A 19857-nucleotide genomic window follows, 5' to 3' on the forward strand; every position below is an offset into this window, starting at 1 on the left:
CCACTTACTACCTATTAAAAAAATGAGACAAAACAACATTTTGAACTGTTAACAGTGTATCTGCTCTTATTTCCAAAGTTCAAAGCTTATTTCTGAAATAAAGTTGTATCCCTCCCATGGAATTCCAAGGACGTTTTATATTGTGACTTAGCTCTTATTAAAAAAACAGGACTTGAAGACTTTAGAGGAGTCTGTCATCTTACAAAGCTATTACTTAAAAGTATACCTCCTTCGAGATTAAAAAACTGTCACACGCCTTATCTGTATTCTTTGTAAGATCAGAGTGACTCTGGTAACTTACAATTACATATAAAACCATTCATTCATTCAATATTTGCTGAGTTCATATAAAGCTGAACGAAAAACTTGAGTTTTTATTCAAATAAGACCCTGATTAGTGGTTTGGTGGCTAGTATGGAGATTTTGTATAAGAGAAAATTCTACCTGAAGAGAAATTTTTCTCTGGCCTGCTGCAGAAGCCAAATCACCACGCAGGTGCCTTGTGCCCACTTTCAGTGGTAAAACCATATGATAAAAGAAGTCAACATTCTAATTAAATACAACTCTCCAATTTTAAAAATCCATATTATGTCTTCATGATAATTGTTTCATTTAATTTGTGCTTTATTTCCTCAAATATGTTTTAAACTTCTAAAAATCAGGCAGGGAACATGCCTTCAACTTCCTCTGTGTACCCAGTAGAGAGCTCCATCTCCACCAGGGCCTCAGGACTCTGGCTAACTGATGGAGTTGGAGCCATTAGAACAGTACAGGGGATTCTGTCTACTCTCCAGTAACCTCACTGAGATTAGAATGAGTATTTTCACTTGAAAATGCAATAAGCACTACTTTATCCTGCACTGAACAAATATCGATTGAATATCTATTATAGGCCCGGCACTGCACTAGGCACTAGGTAAATTCAATATATTGAAATTTGAACTTATAAAAGTGACACACTAGAAAATGCACTTTTACATAAGTCAATAAATATTTACAGGGTATATATTATGCGAAAAGTACTAATTTGAAGCCTCCTTTAGAGTAATATAGGCAGAGGCACCACAGGTAATATGATATTAAAGGCTAATTCAAAATGAGTAAGTAAAAAGAAAATAGAAAAAGCAGAGTTTAAGAACAGCACAAAAAAAAATCCGGGGAAGTTTTATGGTCTAGAGAGGATGGCAGTGTGTGCGCATCTGGTGCTTACCACGTGTCAGGAACTGCAAGAGCTTTTTAGATGCCTTGTCTCCTTTCATTCTCATGTAACATGTGAGGTGGACACTGTCACTTACCTTATTTTATAGAAAACTGAAGAGAAGTTAAATCAGTTGCCCAAGGTCATACAGCTATTACACGGTAGAGCCAGGATTTGTCTAATGCCAATACCTATGCTCTTAACCTTTATAATACTGTAGTGCAAGTGAACAAGGATTTTTGGAAAGGGAGAAATTTAAGCAGGTCTATATTACATTCCCCAGCAAGTAAAGCACTAGTGACCTCATACAATGACTTTTAACTCACAGTATGTTTTCAATTCAGCTTCCTAGAAAATGTTTTCCATCAAAACTACCATGAGGTATCACCTTACTATGGTCAGAATGGCCATCATAAAAAGTCTAAAAATAATAAATGCTGGAGAGGGTGTGGAGAAAAAGGAACCCTTCTACACTGTTGGGGAGAATGTAAATTGGTACAGCCACTATGGAAAACAGTATGGAGGTTCCTTAAAAAACTAAAAGTAGAGCTACTATATGATCCAGCAATCCCACTCCTGGGCATATATCCAGAGAAAGCCATAATTTGAAAAGATACATGCACCCCAATGGTCACTGCAGCACTATTTACAATAGCCAGGACATGGAAGCAACCTAAATGTCCATCAACAGAGGATTGGATAAAGAAGATGTGATACATATATGTATAATGGAATATTACTCAGCCATAAAAAAGAATGAAATAATGCCATTTGCAGCAACATGGATGGACCCAGAGATTGTCATACTGAGTGAAATAAGTCAGACAGAGAAAAACGAATATCATATGATATTGCTTATATGTGGAATCTTAAAAAAAGGGCATAAATGAACTTATCTACAAAACAGAAACAGAGTTACAGATGTAGAAAACAAACTTATGGTTACCAGGGGGTAATTGGCAGGGGAGGGTGGGGAGGGATAAATTGGAAGATTGGGATTGACATATACACACTACTATATATAAAACAGATAACTAAGAAGGACCTACTGTATAGCACAGGGAACTCCACTCAATACTCTGTAATGGCCTATATGGGAAAACAATCTAAGAAAGAGTGGATATATGTATAAAAGATTTACTTTGCTGTACACCCGAAACTAACACAACATTGTAAATCAACTATACCACAAATTTAAAAAAAAAAAAAAGGCCGGGTGGAGGGTACATTGCTGTTCATTTTATTATTTTTACCATACATTTACATTATATACACTCTTCTATATATGTTTCAGAATGTAAAAGCCAACCTAAGGAAGGGCATCATATATCCAGTGAGAGCTTTGTGTGTTTTTTTTTTATATCCTCCATAGCTGATTCAACATAGAGAGTGTCTTGATATTATTTATGAGAATAAAGGATAAATATAAGTGGGAAAAAAAAAAAAAGATCCAGCAATCCCACTCCTGGGCATATATCCAGAGAAAACTATAATCAGAAAAGATACAAGCACCCCAAAGTTCACTGCAGCACTATTTACAATAGCCAAGACATAGAAGCAACCTAGATGTCCATCAGCAGATAAATGAATAAAGAAGATGTGAGATATATATATATATATATATATATATATATATATATATAATTATACTGAGCCATAAAAAAGAAATAATGCCATCTGCAGCAACAGGGATGGACCTAGAGATTATCATACTAAGTGAAATAAGTCAAACAAAGACAAATATCATATGATATAGCTTATACGTGGAATCTAAATAAATGATACAAATGAACTTATTTGCAAAACAGAAAGAGACTCACAGACACAGAAGACAAACTTATGGTTATCAAAGGGGAAAGGGTGGGGAAGGATAAGTTAGGAGGTTGGGATTAACATATACATACTATTATATATAAAACGGATAACCAACAATGACCTACTGTATAGCACAGGGCACTATATTCAATATTTTGTAATAACCTATAAGGGAAAAGAATCAGAGAAAGAATATATATACAACTGAATCACTGTGCTGTACATCTGAAACTAACACAATACTATAAATCAACGATACTTCAATTAAAAAAAAAGAAAATGTTTTCCAGTGGAATGTGCCTTTATTTTTAAAATAGAAAGCAGGGGGGAAACTAGGTTGGCTTTACATAAATGAACTTCTGTCAACACTGCTGAAATGCTTCTAAAGCAAGAAGAATCCATAATGACTTACCTCCTATAGTCAGTGTGTTGGCAGACTGCCAGCCAAACAATCTGCTAGGATCAAAGGGCAATAATGACTGAAAAAGGGGAAAAGTCAAATCAGAGTTAAAAGTTAATTGATTCTAAAGCGAAGTAAACAAAACCATATGAAAGAGCTTCACAGGCAGTCTGCTTCCCTTCTTCAGGGCAATTAAAAACTTTTATCTTTCTAGACATAAATTCTTTGAACACAGAGCATATGAGACATTTTTCTACTTTAATAAAAATAGAACTGGCTATGTTCCTTTTAAAGACTCTCCGCACTTCAAACTATGTCTGCAAAATATACTCTCTTTTGGTAGAACCAGCATCAATTATAATGTAAAAATGGGCTTTAGAAGTCCTTTGGAATCAAAAGGCAAGAGGACTAAGAGGCAAGAAAATGTTACCACGTAAATACAACAAGGTGTGCTGAGGCAGGCCAGGAAAGAGTGAGACAACTAGATCAAGGGTTAAAGGAATGTGATGACCAAACCATCAATAACAACAGCAAAGAAAAAACAGCCGACTAAGATCAGGACAGTCAGAAAAGGTTTGAGAGCAAGGAGCGCTGGCTGTTTTGAAATCTGTAGGCCAAAGGTTTAGCAAAGACAGTAAGTAGATGGTGGGAGGGATATAGGAGACGACAGAACTCTTAGGCCAAGATCTGGATGACTAAGAAAAGAGCAGCTTTAATTTTATTTATGTATTTATGTATGCATGTATGTATGTATTTACTTATTTATTCTTAGTTCCCAGACCAGGGATTGAACCTGGGCCATGGCAGTGAAAGTGCCAAGTCCTAACCACTGGACAGCCATGGAATTCCAAAGCAGCTTTAATTTTAAATTAAGGGAGACTCTTGTGGTCTATTAAGGAAGGAATACTTTGCCTAAAATAACAGGACTAAAAAATTGCATCAGTCAACCTGAAAACAGAACAAAGAACAACCTGAAACCGCTTATGTTTTAGGCTGATTGAATCCACTTTAGGTAGTAAAACTATGTTTTTATATAATCTACTTATATCTAGTTTATATACCAATGTTACTCAAAGTGCTGGTCTGCAATGAGATAAGAAGCTTGTGATAAATATGAATCTAGCTTACTGCTTCCTTCTTTGAGAAAGTCTTGCTACATAAAAACAAAACAAAACAAACCAACCAAAAAAAAAAAACCAACTCTGCTGACACATACCAGCAACAAGCAGTTCACGGACTGGCACCTGCCTGGGGACCACATTTTTAAGTAGCACCAGTCTGCACCCTAAAAAGTTTTCACATTAGAGTAAGAGAGGTTTTGTACCTTTATAGGATTATAGAGTTTAGATTGAACTGAAGACACTATAGGAATATTTGTACCCAGGAAAAAAAGCAAAGGCCTTTTGAAATGAGAAATGAGCAAAAGAAGGTGTCCTTAATTGAGGATCCCTGGATAGGTTTCAGGGAATCTGTGAATTCCTCTGAAATATAAGCAAAATTATGTGCAACTTTTCTGGGTAGAGAGTTCACAGCTCTCTCACATTTTTTTTTTTAATTTATTGTTTTTGGCTGCATCAGGTCTTGGTTGCGGCGCATGGGCTCTCTAGTTGTGGCACGTGGGCTTCTCTCTACTTGAGGCACACGGGCTCTGTAGTTGCGTCACACGGGCTTAGCTGACTGTGCGGCATGTGGGATCTTAGTTCCCTGACCAGGGATCAAACCCGTATCTCCTGCATTGGAAGGCAGATTCTTAACCACTGGACCACCAGGGAAATCTCTCACATTCTTAAAGAGGTCTTTGTCCTAAAGGTGACTTAAATAAACAAACAGCCCTATTCACTGAGAAGAGACAGAAATTATCAGTGGTAGAATGAAGCAGCTTTCAATGAAAGTAGCAGACAAGTATGCTGGCCAACTATCTGTCTGCTCTCAGATCCATTTCTACCTTTCCCATGTTCTGCCCTGAATTGCAGAGAACTGCATTTCCCAAACTCACTTGCCCTCTGGCTACCAGACAGGTTTAGCCATGAGAGACAACATGGGAGATTAAAGGTGGGAAGAGGGGAGAAACCAAGATATTTTCCCCTTCTTTGTTTTCTAGGGCATCTCTTGCATGGTTCCAGCCCTACCCTCTCGTCCCAGCTCCCAGTAGGTAGCCCGGTTGTGATTTTAGCTCCCAGAGAGGCTCCAGCTGTTGGGTTCAGACACCACCACTTTCTTGCAGCCTTAGGGGGTGTTGACTGCTTCCTTCTTTGTTAATTTTTGGGTTGTCTCATCATCACACGTTTGGTTTCTCCACTTTGCTATCATTCTGCATAAGTAATTCCTTATATTAAATGGCTTCCATCTGGAAGACCCACAGTGGTTCCTGTTTTCCTGGCTGAACGCTGACTGATACTCCTAAATACTGTACCTGAATCAGGTGGTAGAGTGTAATATCTGGTGGCAGGACACTAGGGGCAGTGTACTGTGGGAAGAGAGCAGTTTTAAGCTTGGGGTAAGGAGTTAATGCCATCTTCAGTAGCTGGGGATCTACTTTCTTCACACAGTTCTCATTTTCTTCATTCTGAACAACCTAAATAAAAAGATAACATGGTATAGAATAATGTTTTTCTCTTCTCCAAATTTAAGTCTTTTCTTTTTTTTTTTTTTTATGTTAAATTTACAAAGACTCTACTGAGTCAGTTGTTTTTTGTTTTTTTTTAATTTATTTATGGCTGTGTTGGGTCTTCGTTTCTGTGCGAGGGCTTTCTCTAGTTGCGGCAAGTGGGGGCCACTCTTCATTGCGGTGCGCGGGCCTCTCATTATCGCGGCCTCCCTTGTTGCGGAGCACAGGCTCCAGACGCGCAGGCTCAGTAATTGTGGCTCACAGGCCTAGTTGCTCCATGGCATGTGGGATCTTCCCAGACCAGGGCTCGAACCCGTGTCCCCTGCATTGGCAGGCAGATTCTCAACCACTGCGCCACCAGGGAAGCCCTAAGTCCTTTTTTCATAAGTAGCCTGTGAAACAAGATTAGCTTGATATAATAGGTGGTAGTGAAAACAGCACTGGACAAGGGGTCAGTAGCCAACAGTTCTAGTTCTGGTTCTAAGACAAACTAGCTGTATGACCTTGGGCTAGATATTTAATATCAGGCAGACTTCAGTTTCCTCACCTACAGAATTAGAAAGTTCAGCTAGATCAGTGGTTTTCAAACTGCATAAGGAAAAGCTGTTTTAAAAAAGGCTCTGCTACTACAATATTTAAAAATTTTAGATATTAAATAGTAAATATTTTACAAGAAAAAAACCTATTAGACTAGATGACTCTTAGGTCCTTTCCTCTCAGGTCTCAAGTTATTCTGACTGATTTCTGACAGGTGATCAAAAACAGAAGAATAAATAACCATGAAGTTAAGGTATACTGCAACAATCTAAAAGAGGTGGTATTAAATTAAGCTAGCATCAGTAACAAACTTTTGCAGATTAGATGTTTAACAGCATTCTTAAGTTCCCTCTAACGAGCCACACTATACTTTCAAAAAAGCAGAGATGGGCAACTTTTCACTGGATTCCTCAAAAGAGTTTTTAAGGGTAGCTAAAAATTATGATTTCCTTTTTAACTCTCAAAGAGGTCAAATAACAGAGAATAATTCCCAAGTCACAGATTTAAAGTATACTTACTCCAAGGAGCAATTAGATCTTGATTCTGTCCTGAAAACAAACCTGGAGTATTAGAGAACAAATAAACGGGAAAAAAATCGCTATACAACATTCAGTCGCCCCTTGGTATCCACAGGGGATTGGTTCCAAGACCCCCACAGATGCCAAAATCCGAGGATGTTCAAGTCCCTCATATAAATACTGTAGTACAGTCAGCCCTCCATATCTGTGGATGCAGAACCCCTGAATATGGAGGGCTGACTATAGCAGTCTCCTTTCAACTTGAGAGGATATGATATAAAGTTTAAAAATTCACCCTTGTTTTATGCTCTTTAATCTAATGAAATACTTGTAAGTGGTCATATTTTAATATCAACTGAGATCTAGAAAATCCACCGATATTTCTGCTAAATTTAAAATCAGTCCTATTTTGCCATAACAGGTAGAAGTGCTGTCCATACCTGGCTGACGCCCCCAGGGGCATACATTGTGGTAGCAAGGGCCAGGAGGGTATGTCCTTCCAATAGCATACTGCTTACACTGGCCTGGTTGCTGGGAATAAGTATCTGAGCATTTGCAAGGCTAGCCTGGAAGATCAGTTTGGGATCTGAAAAATAAGAGAGTACATTTTTCTCCTTGAGAGAGAGAAATACTAAACTAAGGATTACATAATTCTGAGAAAGAAAATTCATTTTTAACTCTATCCACAGTAAGAAGGATTTTCTAAGTTTAAGAGCAATGGGAAAACGTCACAAAGGGAAAAAAAGAACGATTTGTCCACATAAAAATAAAAACTTCCATTCAAACAAAGAAAATTGAAAGGTAGTAATGAACAAGGGGAAAAATCAACAACAGATGACAACCTAACAATTAATGCCTTCAACAAAGAGCTCATATCAATACAAAAGCCCAAAATACTGACTGTAACAGATAAATGGACAAAAGAAATAACCATTTTACAAACAAGGAAATATAAATGGTCTGACACATAAAAGTATATAATTCATTAGCAATAAAGAAATGCAAATTAAAATAGTAATTAGATGCCATACATCACCTATCAAATCAGCAATGATTTTTAAAAATATTCATCCTCAAGCACAGAGCTGGTCAGCGTGCATAGAAGCTGGGACTTACAGAAAAGAATGGTATAACCCTCCTGGAAAGCAATCTAGCCTTATATCAAGAACCTTCAAAATGCATATAATCCCAGACCCAGGAATTTTATATCCAGGAACCCATCTGTACTAAGGAAATAATCTGAAACAAGCACAAAAATTTTAAGTTCAAATATACTCAAGATTATTATTTATAATAGGAAAAATTGAAAACAGCCTTAATGTCAAAAAATGAGAGGATAGTAAATTAAATAAGACTATTTCTATACAATGAAATATTATGTAGACATAAAATGGTCATTGTCTCTAAGAACACAGGAAAATTCTTATGTTATAATTACTATATGAAAAAACGCAATATACAAATACATAGATGTTTCTGGTTATATCCCTAGCACTTACAGACTGTCACAAGGTAGGGGATAAATAAATATTTGTTAGATGAATGAAATACAATACTGACTAGGTTTAAAAAAAGTATAGAGAAAATAACCAGAACAAAATATATTAAAATATATCAAGAGTTCCCTATGGATAGTTATCTTCCTGTTCACTTAGGCTATCTACCTATTGAGGTGTTATCTTGATAGTTGTCTGTGGCTTCCTTTTTTATTATTATTATTTTTTAACAATGAAACATGTTACTTTATGATCACCAGAAAAATAAAACAAAACCAAAAAAACCTCAACCCACATTATGAAAAAAATTATTCATTAGGAAAGAAACCGGGCATTACATAAAAGTGAAAGATTGGCTGTTGACATTCCTTGCCTATGTTGCAGCTTGGCCTGTCCCCTTTCCTGACCCTCTAGAATAACACCCACTAAGCCCTCAGGGGTCACAGGGTTTTTCTACCTGATTATAACCAGAGCAAGGCTCTCCATCACTGGCTCCACTAGAGAAGACACAACAATCCCACATATACTATGGATTTCTTTTCACTCCAATTGGAGTTCCTTACTAAAAGATTCAGGGCAGCCATTAGGAAGACAGACCACCTCCTCATGGAAACAGGCTGTCAGTCTACCAAAGAGCAGGAACCTGTGATGAACTGGTAGGATAAGAGATGACCAGCATAACCACACATGCTATCTGCTCCAAGTCTGGTTTTCTTCACTGTCAAGAGGCTAACATTTTTGGTCTTTTGCTTTTTAAATAAAGCTTGAGTCTAGATTATGGTCAAATATTTGTCTACAGCTAGACAGTTTATTCAAAGAGTTCGCAATTTAAATTCCATTCAACAGACCAGTTATTTATCCAAAGCAAGTTTTGTTATTTAATACAATACACCCATACCTGTTAAATTACTGGAAACTTGTCGACACTGAACTAAAAATTCAAACCAAGGGTGAGCTTCATGTAATTCTTTTTTTTCCAAAAAGGGACAATTTGGAGGACTAAGTCTGTATATAAAACAAACAAACAAAAAAACTATCTGATTAACACAGAGGATAAGACAGACAATTACAACCATGTTTGCTCAGGTGATAACTAGCATTAAAAAAAAAAGAACTTTGTAATTAAAAAGTAAATATAACACAATATAATCCCAGTCTTGTGTTGTGTTTTACATATGCCTTATGATCTGGAAATAGAGAACTTTAGAGACAGGGATAATATCACTTAAAATGTATTTCCTACCATGATGAAATTTTACTAACTCTGTATAAGATTACCAGATATCTTTGCACTTGAAGATACGTTGTATTGTTTTTTGTTTTTTTTTTTTTAACAACAAAAGCTCTTTAGCTTTTTCAAACTTAAGAGGTTTTTGAAAACCTTTACATAACTACAAGAGAAGCTGGGACTAAGCAGTTAAGGCTCATAACAGGTCCTCTAAAAATACAGCTTTTAAACTTCCACTTGCCAGTAGCTTTGAGGAAAACATTTCTGTGTTCAAGTAAGTCTTAATGATATGAACAAGAAATACACCCTTTGCTTGACTTCCTAGTCTTCACTACACAAAATAAAATAAAAATGTTCTCATTAGCACATGAATGTGGGTTCTGGAATCAAACATAAGTATAATTAAATCTAGCTTTACCAATTACTAGCTGCACGCCTTAAATAGGGCACTTAGTCTCTTTCAAAGCTTCAGTTTCCTCATCTGTGAAATGGAGGTGTAAGTAACCACCTCACAGGGTTTTCTGAAGATTAAAAGAGATAATGCATGTAAAGTACTAAGGCTAGTGTCAAGAACACTGTAAGCACTCATATGTTAAGAGACTACTACTATTTTTATTATTACTGACCCAATAGCAATTAACACTGGCCACAGATACGATTGTGCAGGTTGACCTTAGACATCAATATATATTGATGTCTATCTAACTATAAACTTTAGAGCATTTCTAAGATACCTTGCAGTGGCAATGAATTTAAAGTTTTTAACATTTGCTTGGTAATGAAAATATCAAAGAAGTCCAAGTTAACCTTTAGAATCCTCCCTCTTTTAAACTTGTAAAGCATTTCTTTCTAATTTCTAGTTATTTAAAAGGTTAACAGAGATGTTACAGAATTAACATCACCAAAAAACATATAATAAGCATTTAGTTGAATGCAGTATTGAACTAAAAGATGTACCAAATGTTAGAGTGGGAGGCACTACTTCAAATAGATCAGTATTCCTCACGACAATGCTTAATATTTTCCTAAAAGTCACATTCAGAAGTAGTATGGAAAGAGGGAACGTGAAGGCCTGCTCAAGGACAAGTTAATTCTTAGTACTCACTTGTAATAGTCAAGAAAGACATAAAGAAGATACTGCAGACTGTGTTCCAAACAATAGAGAATGAAGTGAGAATGGAAATCCCAACCATCTTTGGACCTATAGTTTTGAACAGGGAGCGTATCTTGCATCACGCCCCCAATACGGTTCAGTCTTTTGAGAAAGAGTTCAAAGTCTTCTAGTTCAGATGTAATAAAAATTCCATTCCTATTGGGCAGGTTTAAATAAAAGACGGCAAGTTAAAAAGTTGCTATATTCAGAGCAGACCAAATCATTTCCATTGTTAAGTAGTCTCAACTAGTTAAAAGTATTTACAAATTAATACTTAACAATTCTTACCCCATAAATATGTTCTGACACACATATTTTGCTAGTTTCCAATAAAGGTTTCTGCACCACTGCAGTTATTTTAAGGTAGTAATGACAGTCTCGAGTTATATTAAATATTTCAAAAACCTAAACTAAGCTACCTCCATTACTTTGTTTTTACTGAAACTGTACAACCCAGTGTGGCAACAGTGGTTAACTCTTGAAGCTAGATGCTTTACACACTGAGGAATTCACCAAAATATCCAAACAAAATCATTAAGAAATTAAAGCAGAATAATTTAAATAGACCAACAATTAAAGAACAGAAATTTGCATTTAAATATTTTTTATAAGTTTACTGATAAATACATCACACATACCATTAAAGGAGTACAGAGAACATATTACGTGGAGTTTAGAGAAACACTGCATAGCCACCACCCAGATTACAGAACATTGTACCTAGAAGTCCTGTGTGTATTCCTCCCCCTTTACATGTGCTTTGCCCTCAGAGGTAACCACTATCCTGACTTTCATGATAACTATTCCCTTACTTTTATTCACCCATATAGTTTTACCACCCATGTGTGTAACCCCAAATAATATAAGGTTTGGTTTTGCCTATTTCAAACTTTATATAAGAAGGGAACGTCCTAGATATATTGTTGTCTTGTTTCTTCTACTCACCATTGTGTGATTTATCCACGTTGATACCTATGGCTATAGTTTTTTAGTTTTCATTGTTATATAGTGTTCCGCTGTACGATTATACTACATTTTACTTATCTGCTCTAACTTTGATGGTCATTGTTCCTAGATTTTTGGTAAAATAAATTTCCATTTCCATGATTACAAATGAGGAAGAACATCTCCTCATATGTTTATTGGCCATTTGTGCTTCCTCTTTTGTGAAATGTCTATGTGTGCTGGTATCTTTCCCCTCCAGATCCAAGCTCTACTCTCCTGCTCTGTGTCCCTGGAGGCTCACCTGTATGGGTTGCTCTAGAAGACTCCTGTGCCCTCAGGTTTCTGTTTTGGTTTCGTCTCCTATGGGAGACTCCCATCGGGAGATAAGAATTAGAGAAAAGGGAGGATGGGGATACCTTGGCACTCTCTGTGTGAGGTGAGAGCAGGTTGGCTGACATTCTCCACTAAGAGACACAACTCCTGCCAGGCAGCTCCCTTGGTCTCAGTAACTGTTGTCTTCCTTTGCCCCATCAGGCCTTTTAGAAAGCACACCCTACTCCCAAGGTCATGAAGATATTCTTCCCTACCTTCTAAAAGCATTATAATTTTTACATTTTACATTTAGGTTTTAAAATCTACCTGGAATTGATTTTATGCATGATATAAGGCAGAGAGTCCAATTTCATTTCCCCCATATAGCTATCTAGTTATCCCAACCCCATTTGTTGAAAAGACTATTGTTTCCTCAAAAAAGACTGTTCTGCAGTGGCACCTCTGTCATATGTAAGGTGAGCATACATATGTAAGTCTGTTTCAGGGCTTCCCCGGTGGCACAGTGGTTAAGAATCCGCCTGCCAATGCAGGGGACATGGGTTCGATCCCTGGTCTGGGAAGATCCCACATGCCACGGAGCAACTAAGCCCGTGCACCACAACTACTGAGCCCACATGCCACAACTACTGAAGCTCGCACGCCTAGACCCTGTGCTCCGCAACAAGAGAAGCCACTGCAATGAGAAGCCCGCACACCGCAACGAAGAGTAGCCCCTGCTCACCACAACTAGAGAAAGCCGGTGCGCAGCTATGAAGACCCAATGCAGCCAAAAAAAAAAAAAAAAAAAAAAAAGTCTGTTTCTATGCTCACTATTCTGTCTTAATTGCTATAGCTTTAGAGTAAGTTTTAATATCTGGTAGGGCAGGTTCTTCTTTTTCAGGGTTGTTCTTGACCCTCTGAATTTACATATAAATATTTATAATCAGCTTGTCAAATCCATTGCTGGGATTTTTATTGAGATTGCACTATATCTAAAGATCAACTTGGGAAGAATTGATAGCAGGCTTGTCTTGTTCCAAATCAGAGAATGCTTGTGATGTTTCACCATTAAGTATAATATTAGCTAGAAGATTTCTTTTTTAACACGTCTTTAAAGTTAAGGAAGTTTGCAGCTATTCTTAGTTTGCTAATAGGTTTTATTATAAATAGATGTTGAATTTTGTCAAATGCTTTTCTGTATCTATCAGGGTGGTATGATTTTTTCCCTTTAATCTGTTAATATAGTAGATCTCACTAATTCGTTATTGTCATAATTCATGTTAAAACACATATATTATCTTTCTAAACAATCAAGTATTAAGCAAAATATTTGATAAGCATACAAGTTATACAAAAGTCTACTTTTAGCAAACAAGAAGAAAAGGATTTAAGTGCAATGAAAAGAACAGTGACTAGAAAGTCAGGGGTAAAATGATTGAAGCCTGTAAGTAACTGGGTTAGGCAAAGCTCTTAACTTCTTTAGATCTCCCTCTCCACATCTTTAAGTTGGGTAGGACAGTACAGCTATACTTCCCCAGTAAGTATAAATATAAAAGAATACATGGGAAATAATTTTAAGAAACTTAAAAATTAACAAATATGTTAAGTCTCATGTTATTTTGACAGCTTAGGGAGATAGGTTGAGCTCTATGAAATTGCTGATATTCAACCATTTTGACCTCTACAAACGGCAAGTTCACATGGTTCAAGCTAACAATTATTTTTAGAAATGAATTAAAAGTTTAAAGTCTTCAGTTATCACTTCAAGAGATACTTCCCCTCACTGTTTTCTTAATTGAGCAGCCCTCTTTAGTCAAAGGCCATACATGGCGTACGGGTGCAGTGATAGTACTGAGAATAGTGGGAAACATTATAGGATACTAAGGTATCCTCATCTCAGCTCTTGTCACTTGGTCCTTGTAGCCCCATGGATAGCTTACCATTTCTACACCAAAGCATATACAGTGTTTTGGGAAGAACCTTCATCTAGAATTTGAGGGCCTATTCACTACCTAATGTTAAATGCATGTGATTTTAAAACCTCAATATACAATAATGCCCTTTCAATTTTAAAATATCAATATTATGAAACAATGTTGCATTGGATTTATGGCATTTCAAAGGAAAAGTTGCACCACTGTATTTTATTGTTCTTCCTTTTACACATCCCCACAGTTTACAGTACCTGGCCAGCGTATCTAAAATTTCATTCCTCATGTAGTTGTTGCAGCGAGTATTCTGATCAACAACGTCAACAGTCAGAGGGGGCCATTTGTTCTGCTGAAGTGAGGCATAACTATTTCGGGTCTGAAATTCTCCAATCCACAAGATAATGCTGAACCAATCATGGCGAGCTGTGAGGTATCTCCAGAGGGCTTCGGGAGAATACGATTTGTATTCTACATTAAGAACAAAATACATTTTAGAATAGCAATGAATGATGATTACTGACACAAAACTCAACACTAACTGAGTAAATATGATGATCTGGAAAAATATTTATATAACAGATGAATTATTCAGGCCCTCTGCTTCTTTTACTATTTTCCTCTTTTGTGGTGGTGTTCATTTTATAATCGATATATCAGCTGGAGGAAGAGCTAAATGTTTCTTCTCATTACTACAGTGGTTAAATGAAACTTGGGAATTATCTGTGTGTTTCATTTACCTTTTCAGCCCTCTTTTTCCCTTTTCTTTTCCTTAATATAAATAAAAACTCTGGCTGTAATAATAAACACGAATTTGACACCCTACGAATTACCACTGTTTGCCAGTGTTACATATTCCCCAGAGCCCTGGTATGATACAGATCCTCAGTTTAAATAAGAAGAAACCAAAGACTATTTGGAAAAACAAAGAATGTCACTCTGAGGCTGGGAAGAGAACTCTTAGCCTTGAAATCTCAATTCACTGAACCACGTGACTTTTCTCTTTCACTATCACATTATAAATCCCTTACAAAAACCTCAAGATAAGAAAAAGGGCTCAATGTAATGACTTACATTTTAAAGTAACTGAATATATTTTTTCCCCAAAAGGAATTCTAAAATGAGGACACACCAAAATATTCAAATACCAATGCCTAATTTAATCCTCATTCACTATGTTCAGGTTTTAGGCTCTTTCACACTTGCCTTCTGGACTTATCCTGGGGAGAAGGATGGATTCTTGTGTTAGTTGATTCCACCACTGAGCCCAAGTTAACACAATTCTGTGATCTTGCTTGTTAAGTTTATCTGTATCTTTATGATCATATTTCAGGAATGAGTCCAAAACAGACTTGTGCTTGAAAAAATCTTGTTCCTTTATCGAATACCTAAAAGAGTGATAAGAAATTTTTTTAATTTTGGAGGAAAAAGCATCATTCCTTTTTCTCTGCTCAAGAAAGTTCTACTCTTTTGGGGAACACAAAATTCAATACTCTTAATTTTGTATTTATTATTTTAAAAATATATATCTGATTATGCACATATTGAAATGACAGGGAATTCCTAAGTCCCTTCTAGATGATACAAGTTTTATCTTCATAAGGAATGTAAGCTCAGTTCCACATAAGAAGTCCATGCTAACAATTATAAGCTAAGCTTTGTCTACAATATTCTTCCCATGTTATAAAAAGGGGGCTAATGAGACTACCTGGGAAAAGACTGGATCTGCATATTTTCTTGGAAATGTCCTGAATAAAACTTCTCAACTTGATGCACGAAGTCTATAGTTCTTTTTTCTTCTTCAGAAAAATAATTTTTTTCTTTTAAAATTTCAACCTTGAATAAAAAGTAATTAAAGCAGTGACCTCACAAAAATCAAGAACATTTGCAAAACAAATGTCATGATATTAAATATCATTTAAGAATTGTGTTTTGAATTTTTGAGGCAATGTATGTATTTGCACAAATTTTCCTTTACCACAAATGCAAAATGATCATTTAAAAAGACAAAAGAATTGTCATACTTTTACTTACTGGGCATTAGTTGAATATTAAAATAATTCGTTTTGAAGTTTCACCAACATTTACTAGAAAATGTAAACTACTTAGTCTCACCTTTACCTACCAAAAAGTCCCGTATGTTTTTATCAGTTGTATAGAAACATATCTTGAGCAACTGGTCTTTTACGTTAAAGCCCTGAAGTAAACACAGAAAATCAAGAAAACTTACATTTTGTAATGGAGCTATTTTGAACATAAATATATGTTAAATACAGAAGTACTCTATTATAGACATATGCCTTGTTAGAATTCCACAACTTTTCAGCTCTTGTAAACATTCATTTTCTACATTTATCATGCATATTTACTGCCTATCCCTAAACTCCTTAAGGCACTTTGTTTGCCAGAAGAAAGGCAGCACATAGAACAATTTAGGGTAATGCCAGGTGACCATAGTACCAAAACTACAGCTATCTGCTATGATGATTCACTTGAAGACAAAAGCCTGTGTAAATAAAAACCTTTACATAGTTTCACTCCTCTGAACTTCCAGAAAGTTACCGTGGGCAAGACCTCACCCACGCAGATGAGGCCCAGATCTCAGCTTAGTCCAAGAACCCCACCTCTAGGACATTCCCTTCTCAAATGAAGTAAAACCATGGAACACAAAGCAAAGGTAAAAGCCACTGGAAAGTTCAAATGGAGATATAAGAGGTCACATAAACAATAAAGAATGTCCCCCAACAAATAATGAGGTCCTGTGCATGCTCTGACATGTGTGAAACCTTTTATGAGAAACACTGTCTCCTTCTAACCAAAGTACCATATCTAACAGAGAACAAATGATGGAAATGCCAATCAAAAAATCTCTTCAAGAAAGTTCTTAGTACCAAAGAATGTTTCCCAGTATTACTGTCATAATTTCCTAGTAAAAGTTACACAGATTTCTTAGTTTGTGACACATCTATGAATACAAGTCAATTTTTATATCAACCAGAAATTATATTAAATACATAAGAGAACTTCTCTTACATTAGAGACTTTATGATCAAACAGATTATGCCACTTACCATATTCTTCAAAAGCTCAGAGGCTTCCTTTATATTATTCTTTTTCAAATTGTCAAAGACCAAATCTAGGCCTATTCTAATCAACTCCTCGAGTCTTTCAGCAGAATGACTGTTAATCCTGAAAAAAGTTTGTGCCTCTGGTATTTTGTTGTTTAAAATGGCATTGGCAATAACTTCCTAGGAAAGATGGAAGGAAGAAAAATATTTGCTTTTTGAGTTCCTTTTTATTACCTTATTATGATTATCAACATGGGACTTATACATTTACTGAGTACCTCAATAAGGGACTTTTACTGAAAACCTTCTACTAGATTTGGGGCTTCGCACAGGGGACATGAATTGACCAAAAGATGGACTCTGCTCTCTAGGAGGTTTTAGACTAGTAGAAGAAATGCAAATAAAGCACTGATTATAGTACTGTATGATAAGGGTGATGATATAGGTATCCCAGGGTTCCAGAGAGGAGGGTCCAGAAAAGGAACATCTAAATAAGACAGATGAAAAAAAAAGAAAAGGTTTCCTAGTAGAGATGACTGATGAAGTAAAAGTTTTAAAGACAAGTATGTGTTACATACGTTTATTGAAAAAAGAACATGTGTTCCAAAAAAGAGAGAATATTATATGCAGAGGCATAAAGGCAAGAAACAGTATCAAGCATTCACAGAACTCCAAATTACTTAATATAACTGGAGAAAAAGCTGAAGAGAGTAGCAGGCGAGACTTGAAAGAAAAGCAAAGGCTCCATCATAAAGGGCATTGTGTGTGTGAGATGGATTTTATCCTGAAACTTATGCAGAGCCACTGAAGGATCTTAAAAGCAAGGGTGATATAATCATATATATATTTTAGGAAGATATATATGTTTTAAAAAGAACATGCATTCATATGCATGTTTTTGGAGACAGCGTCCACAGCTTTCATCAAAGTGGACTGTGACCTCCCCCAAAATTAGAAATCAATGATTATGAGTAAAATGAGCAGAAGACCACGGATGAAGCCATGGAGCACATTAAAAGAGGGGAAAACAGGAAATGAAACCTGTGAAGGAGACGGGAAGAGAGACGCCCAAAAGAGTGGAAGGAAAATCAAGTATTTTTGGCTAGAGAATGATTAAGAGACAGAAAATGCAGTCACAGCAGGTCCTTCCCTACCCTTCCACCCCAAGAAGAGCAGTCTTGTGAACCTGGCAGCATCTCAACCGTATCAACTTTCAAACCCTATCAATTCTGATCCTCTGGGTTAAGCTATTCTGGCCTTTGTCTTTCCAATGCCAACACTCTCCAAGAGGTTAGAGGAATTCTTCCAGTCCCTAGTCAGAAAAAAGCATCAGAGTTTGGCTGTATTAACTTACACTATAAAAAGAAAGGCAAGTTGATAAATACAGGAAACTTAATTTACCAAATATCTTAACTAGAATCTGAGATAGGACTCGAATATACTTCTAAGCAATAATGTCATAAAATAAAATTCTCCTAAGATAGAATCAACAGCAGCAATTTGATTTATTCAAGGGTCAGGCAGAATGCATAAGTCCAAAGTGCCAGGCCCTAGACATTGGAGGAGTGACAGTTCACAATGAGTTTGGGGTTGGGTGTTTGTCCCTGGATCCAAATGGGCAGATCTGGCATAAAGAGAGAGCCTATCTGTGTTCTGAATTAAATAAATGAAACTTGTAGACATAAATTTGAAGTTGTGCCTAGAGATCCAAAAATCTATAAAACCTAAAACCCTTGCCAAAGATTCTGAATCACAAGTGTACAGATTTTAAATTCTGTTTCTTCTATCGTTTTCTCAGATCCTCTAAATCTGGCAAATAAAAGAAGTGATAATTACTCATATTTACCTCAATGCTGAGCTTCTCCCATATATTGCTCTCCTTTACTTTGGGGACATTTTCGTTTACATCATATTCATCTATAGCATCTGTTAGCTTCCAAGGAAACTTTATCATGAAGGTTCGAAGTTCATTAATGTAGCTGGTCAAAATGTTCACTCCTTTCTGTAGATGTTCATCTAGCCCTATGGAAAACACCAATGTGCCAATTTCATGTACATAAATGTGTGTGTGTGTGTGTGTGTGTGCGCGTGCGTGCAGACAGAATAAACCATGAGCTATTATAATTATAAAGAAGTTTACAAAATGGCAAAATTCAAACTCAGCGTTTTCATGTCAAACAAAAAATCTCTGAGCTTTCTCCTATTTACAAGTACTTCCATGTTTTAATATAACCCTTTTCACCCTCTTCACAATGATTAGTTCTTTCTGCCAAATTTCCCAGTATTAAAACCCAATTCACTCACTCAGTTACACACTGACTTTACCCAACCTAAGCAAATGGCACTCCCCGGCTTATGCTCTCTCACGCAATAGGACCACTTATATCTCTGTCCTGACATAAGAATGGGCTAATTATTCCCTTCTTTGCTGCTGTTCTTACCTTCATTGTGAATAAAAAGCTCCTTTATTTGTTTGTTAAGGAAAGACAGTGTAAGATTAAGCAATTGTTCTGAAAAGTGTTTGCTCTGGGTTTCAGAATCATTTTCTCTAATTGCTGAGCAAAGTAAATCCAATGCTGGTGTCAGCTCTTCCACATCTGAGGAAAAACCAAAGAAAGGAACATGAAGAACACTAGGATACTCCCAGTAAA

General features: G+C 36.3%; 1 protein-coding gene across 1 annotated transcript in view; it reads right to left on the minus strand.

The window, feature by feature from the left end:
• SPG11 (SPG11 vesicle trafficking associated, spatacsin) overlaps positions 1-19857 on the minus strand; it is an 89493-nt gene that overhangs the window by 44957 nt on the left and 24679 nt on the right. Inside the window, exons 9-20 of the mRNA XM_068550704.1 lie at positions 19648-19803; positions 19053-19228; positions 17210-17386; positions 16264-16335; positions 15847-15974; positions 15345-15526; positions 14396-14609; positions 10906-11109; positions 9471-9577; positions 7517-7662; positions 5827-5988; positions 3426-3492 (exon numbers count right to left, since the gene is read on the minus strand). Coding sequence (XP_068406805.1) covers positions 3426-3492; positions 5827-5988; positions 7517-7662; positions 9471-9577; positions 10906-11109; positions 14396-14609; positions 15345-15526; positions 15847-15974; positions 16264-16335; positions 17210-17386; positions 19053-19228; positions 19648-19803 — 1791 coding nt within the window. The remainder of the gene's footprint in view (positions 1-3425; positions 3493-5826; positions 5989-7516; positions 7663-9470; positions 9578-10905; positions 11110-14395; positions 14610-15344; positions 15527-15846; positions 15975-16263; positions 16336-17209; positions 17387-19052; positions 19229-19647; positions 19804-19857) is intronic.

This window comes from Eschrichtius robustus, chromosome 1, assembly GCF_028021215.1.
Source record: "Eschrichtius robustus isolate mEscRob2 chromosome 1, mEscRob2.pri, whole genome shotgun sequence".
In the NCBI taxonomy this organism is placed as follows: Eukaryota; Metazoa; Chordata; class Mammalia; order Artiodactyla; family Eschrichtiidae; genus Eschrichtius; species Eschrichtius robustus.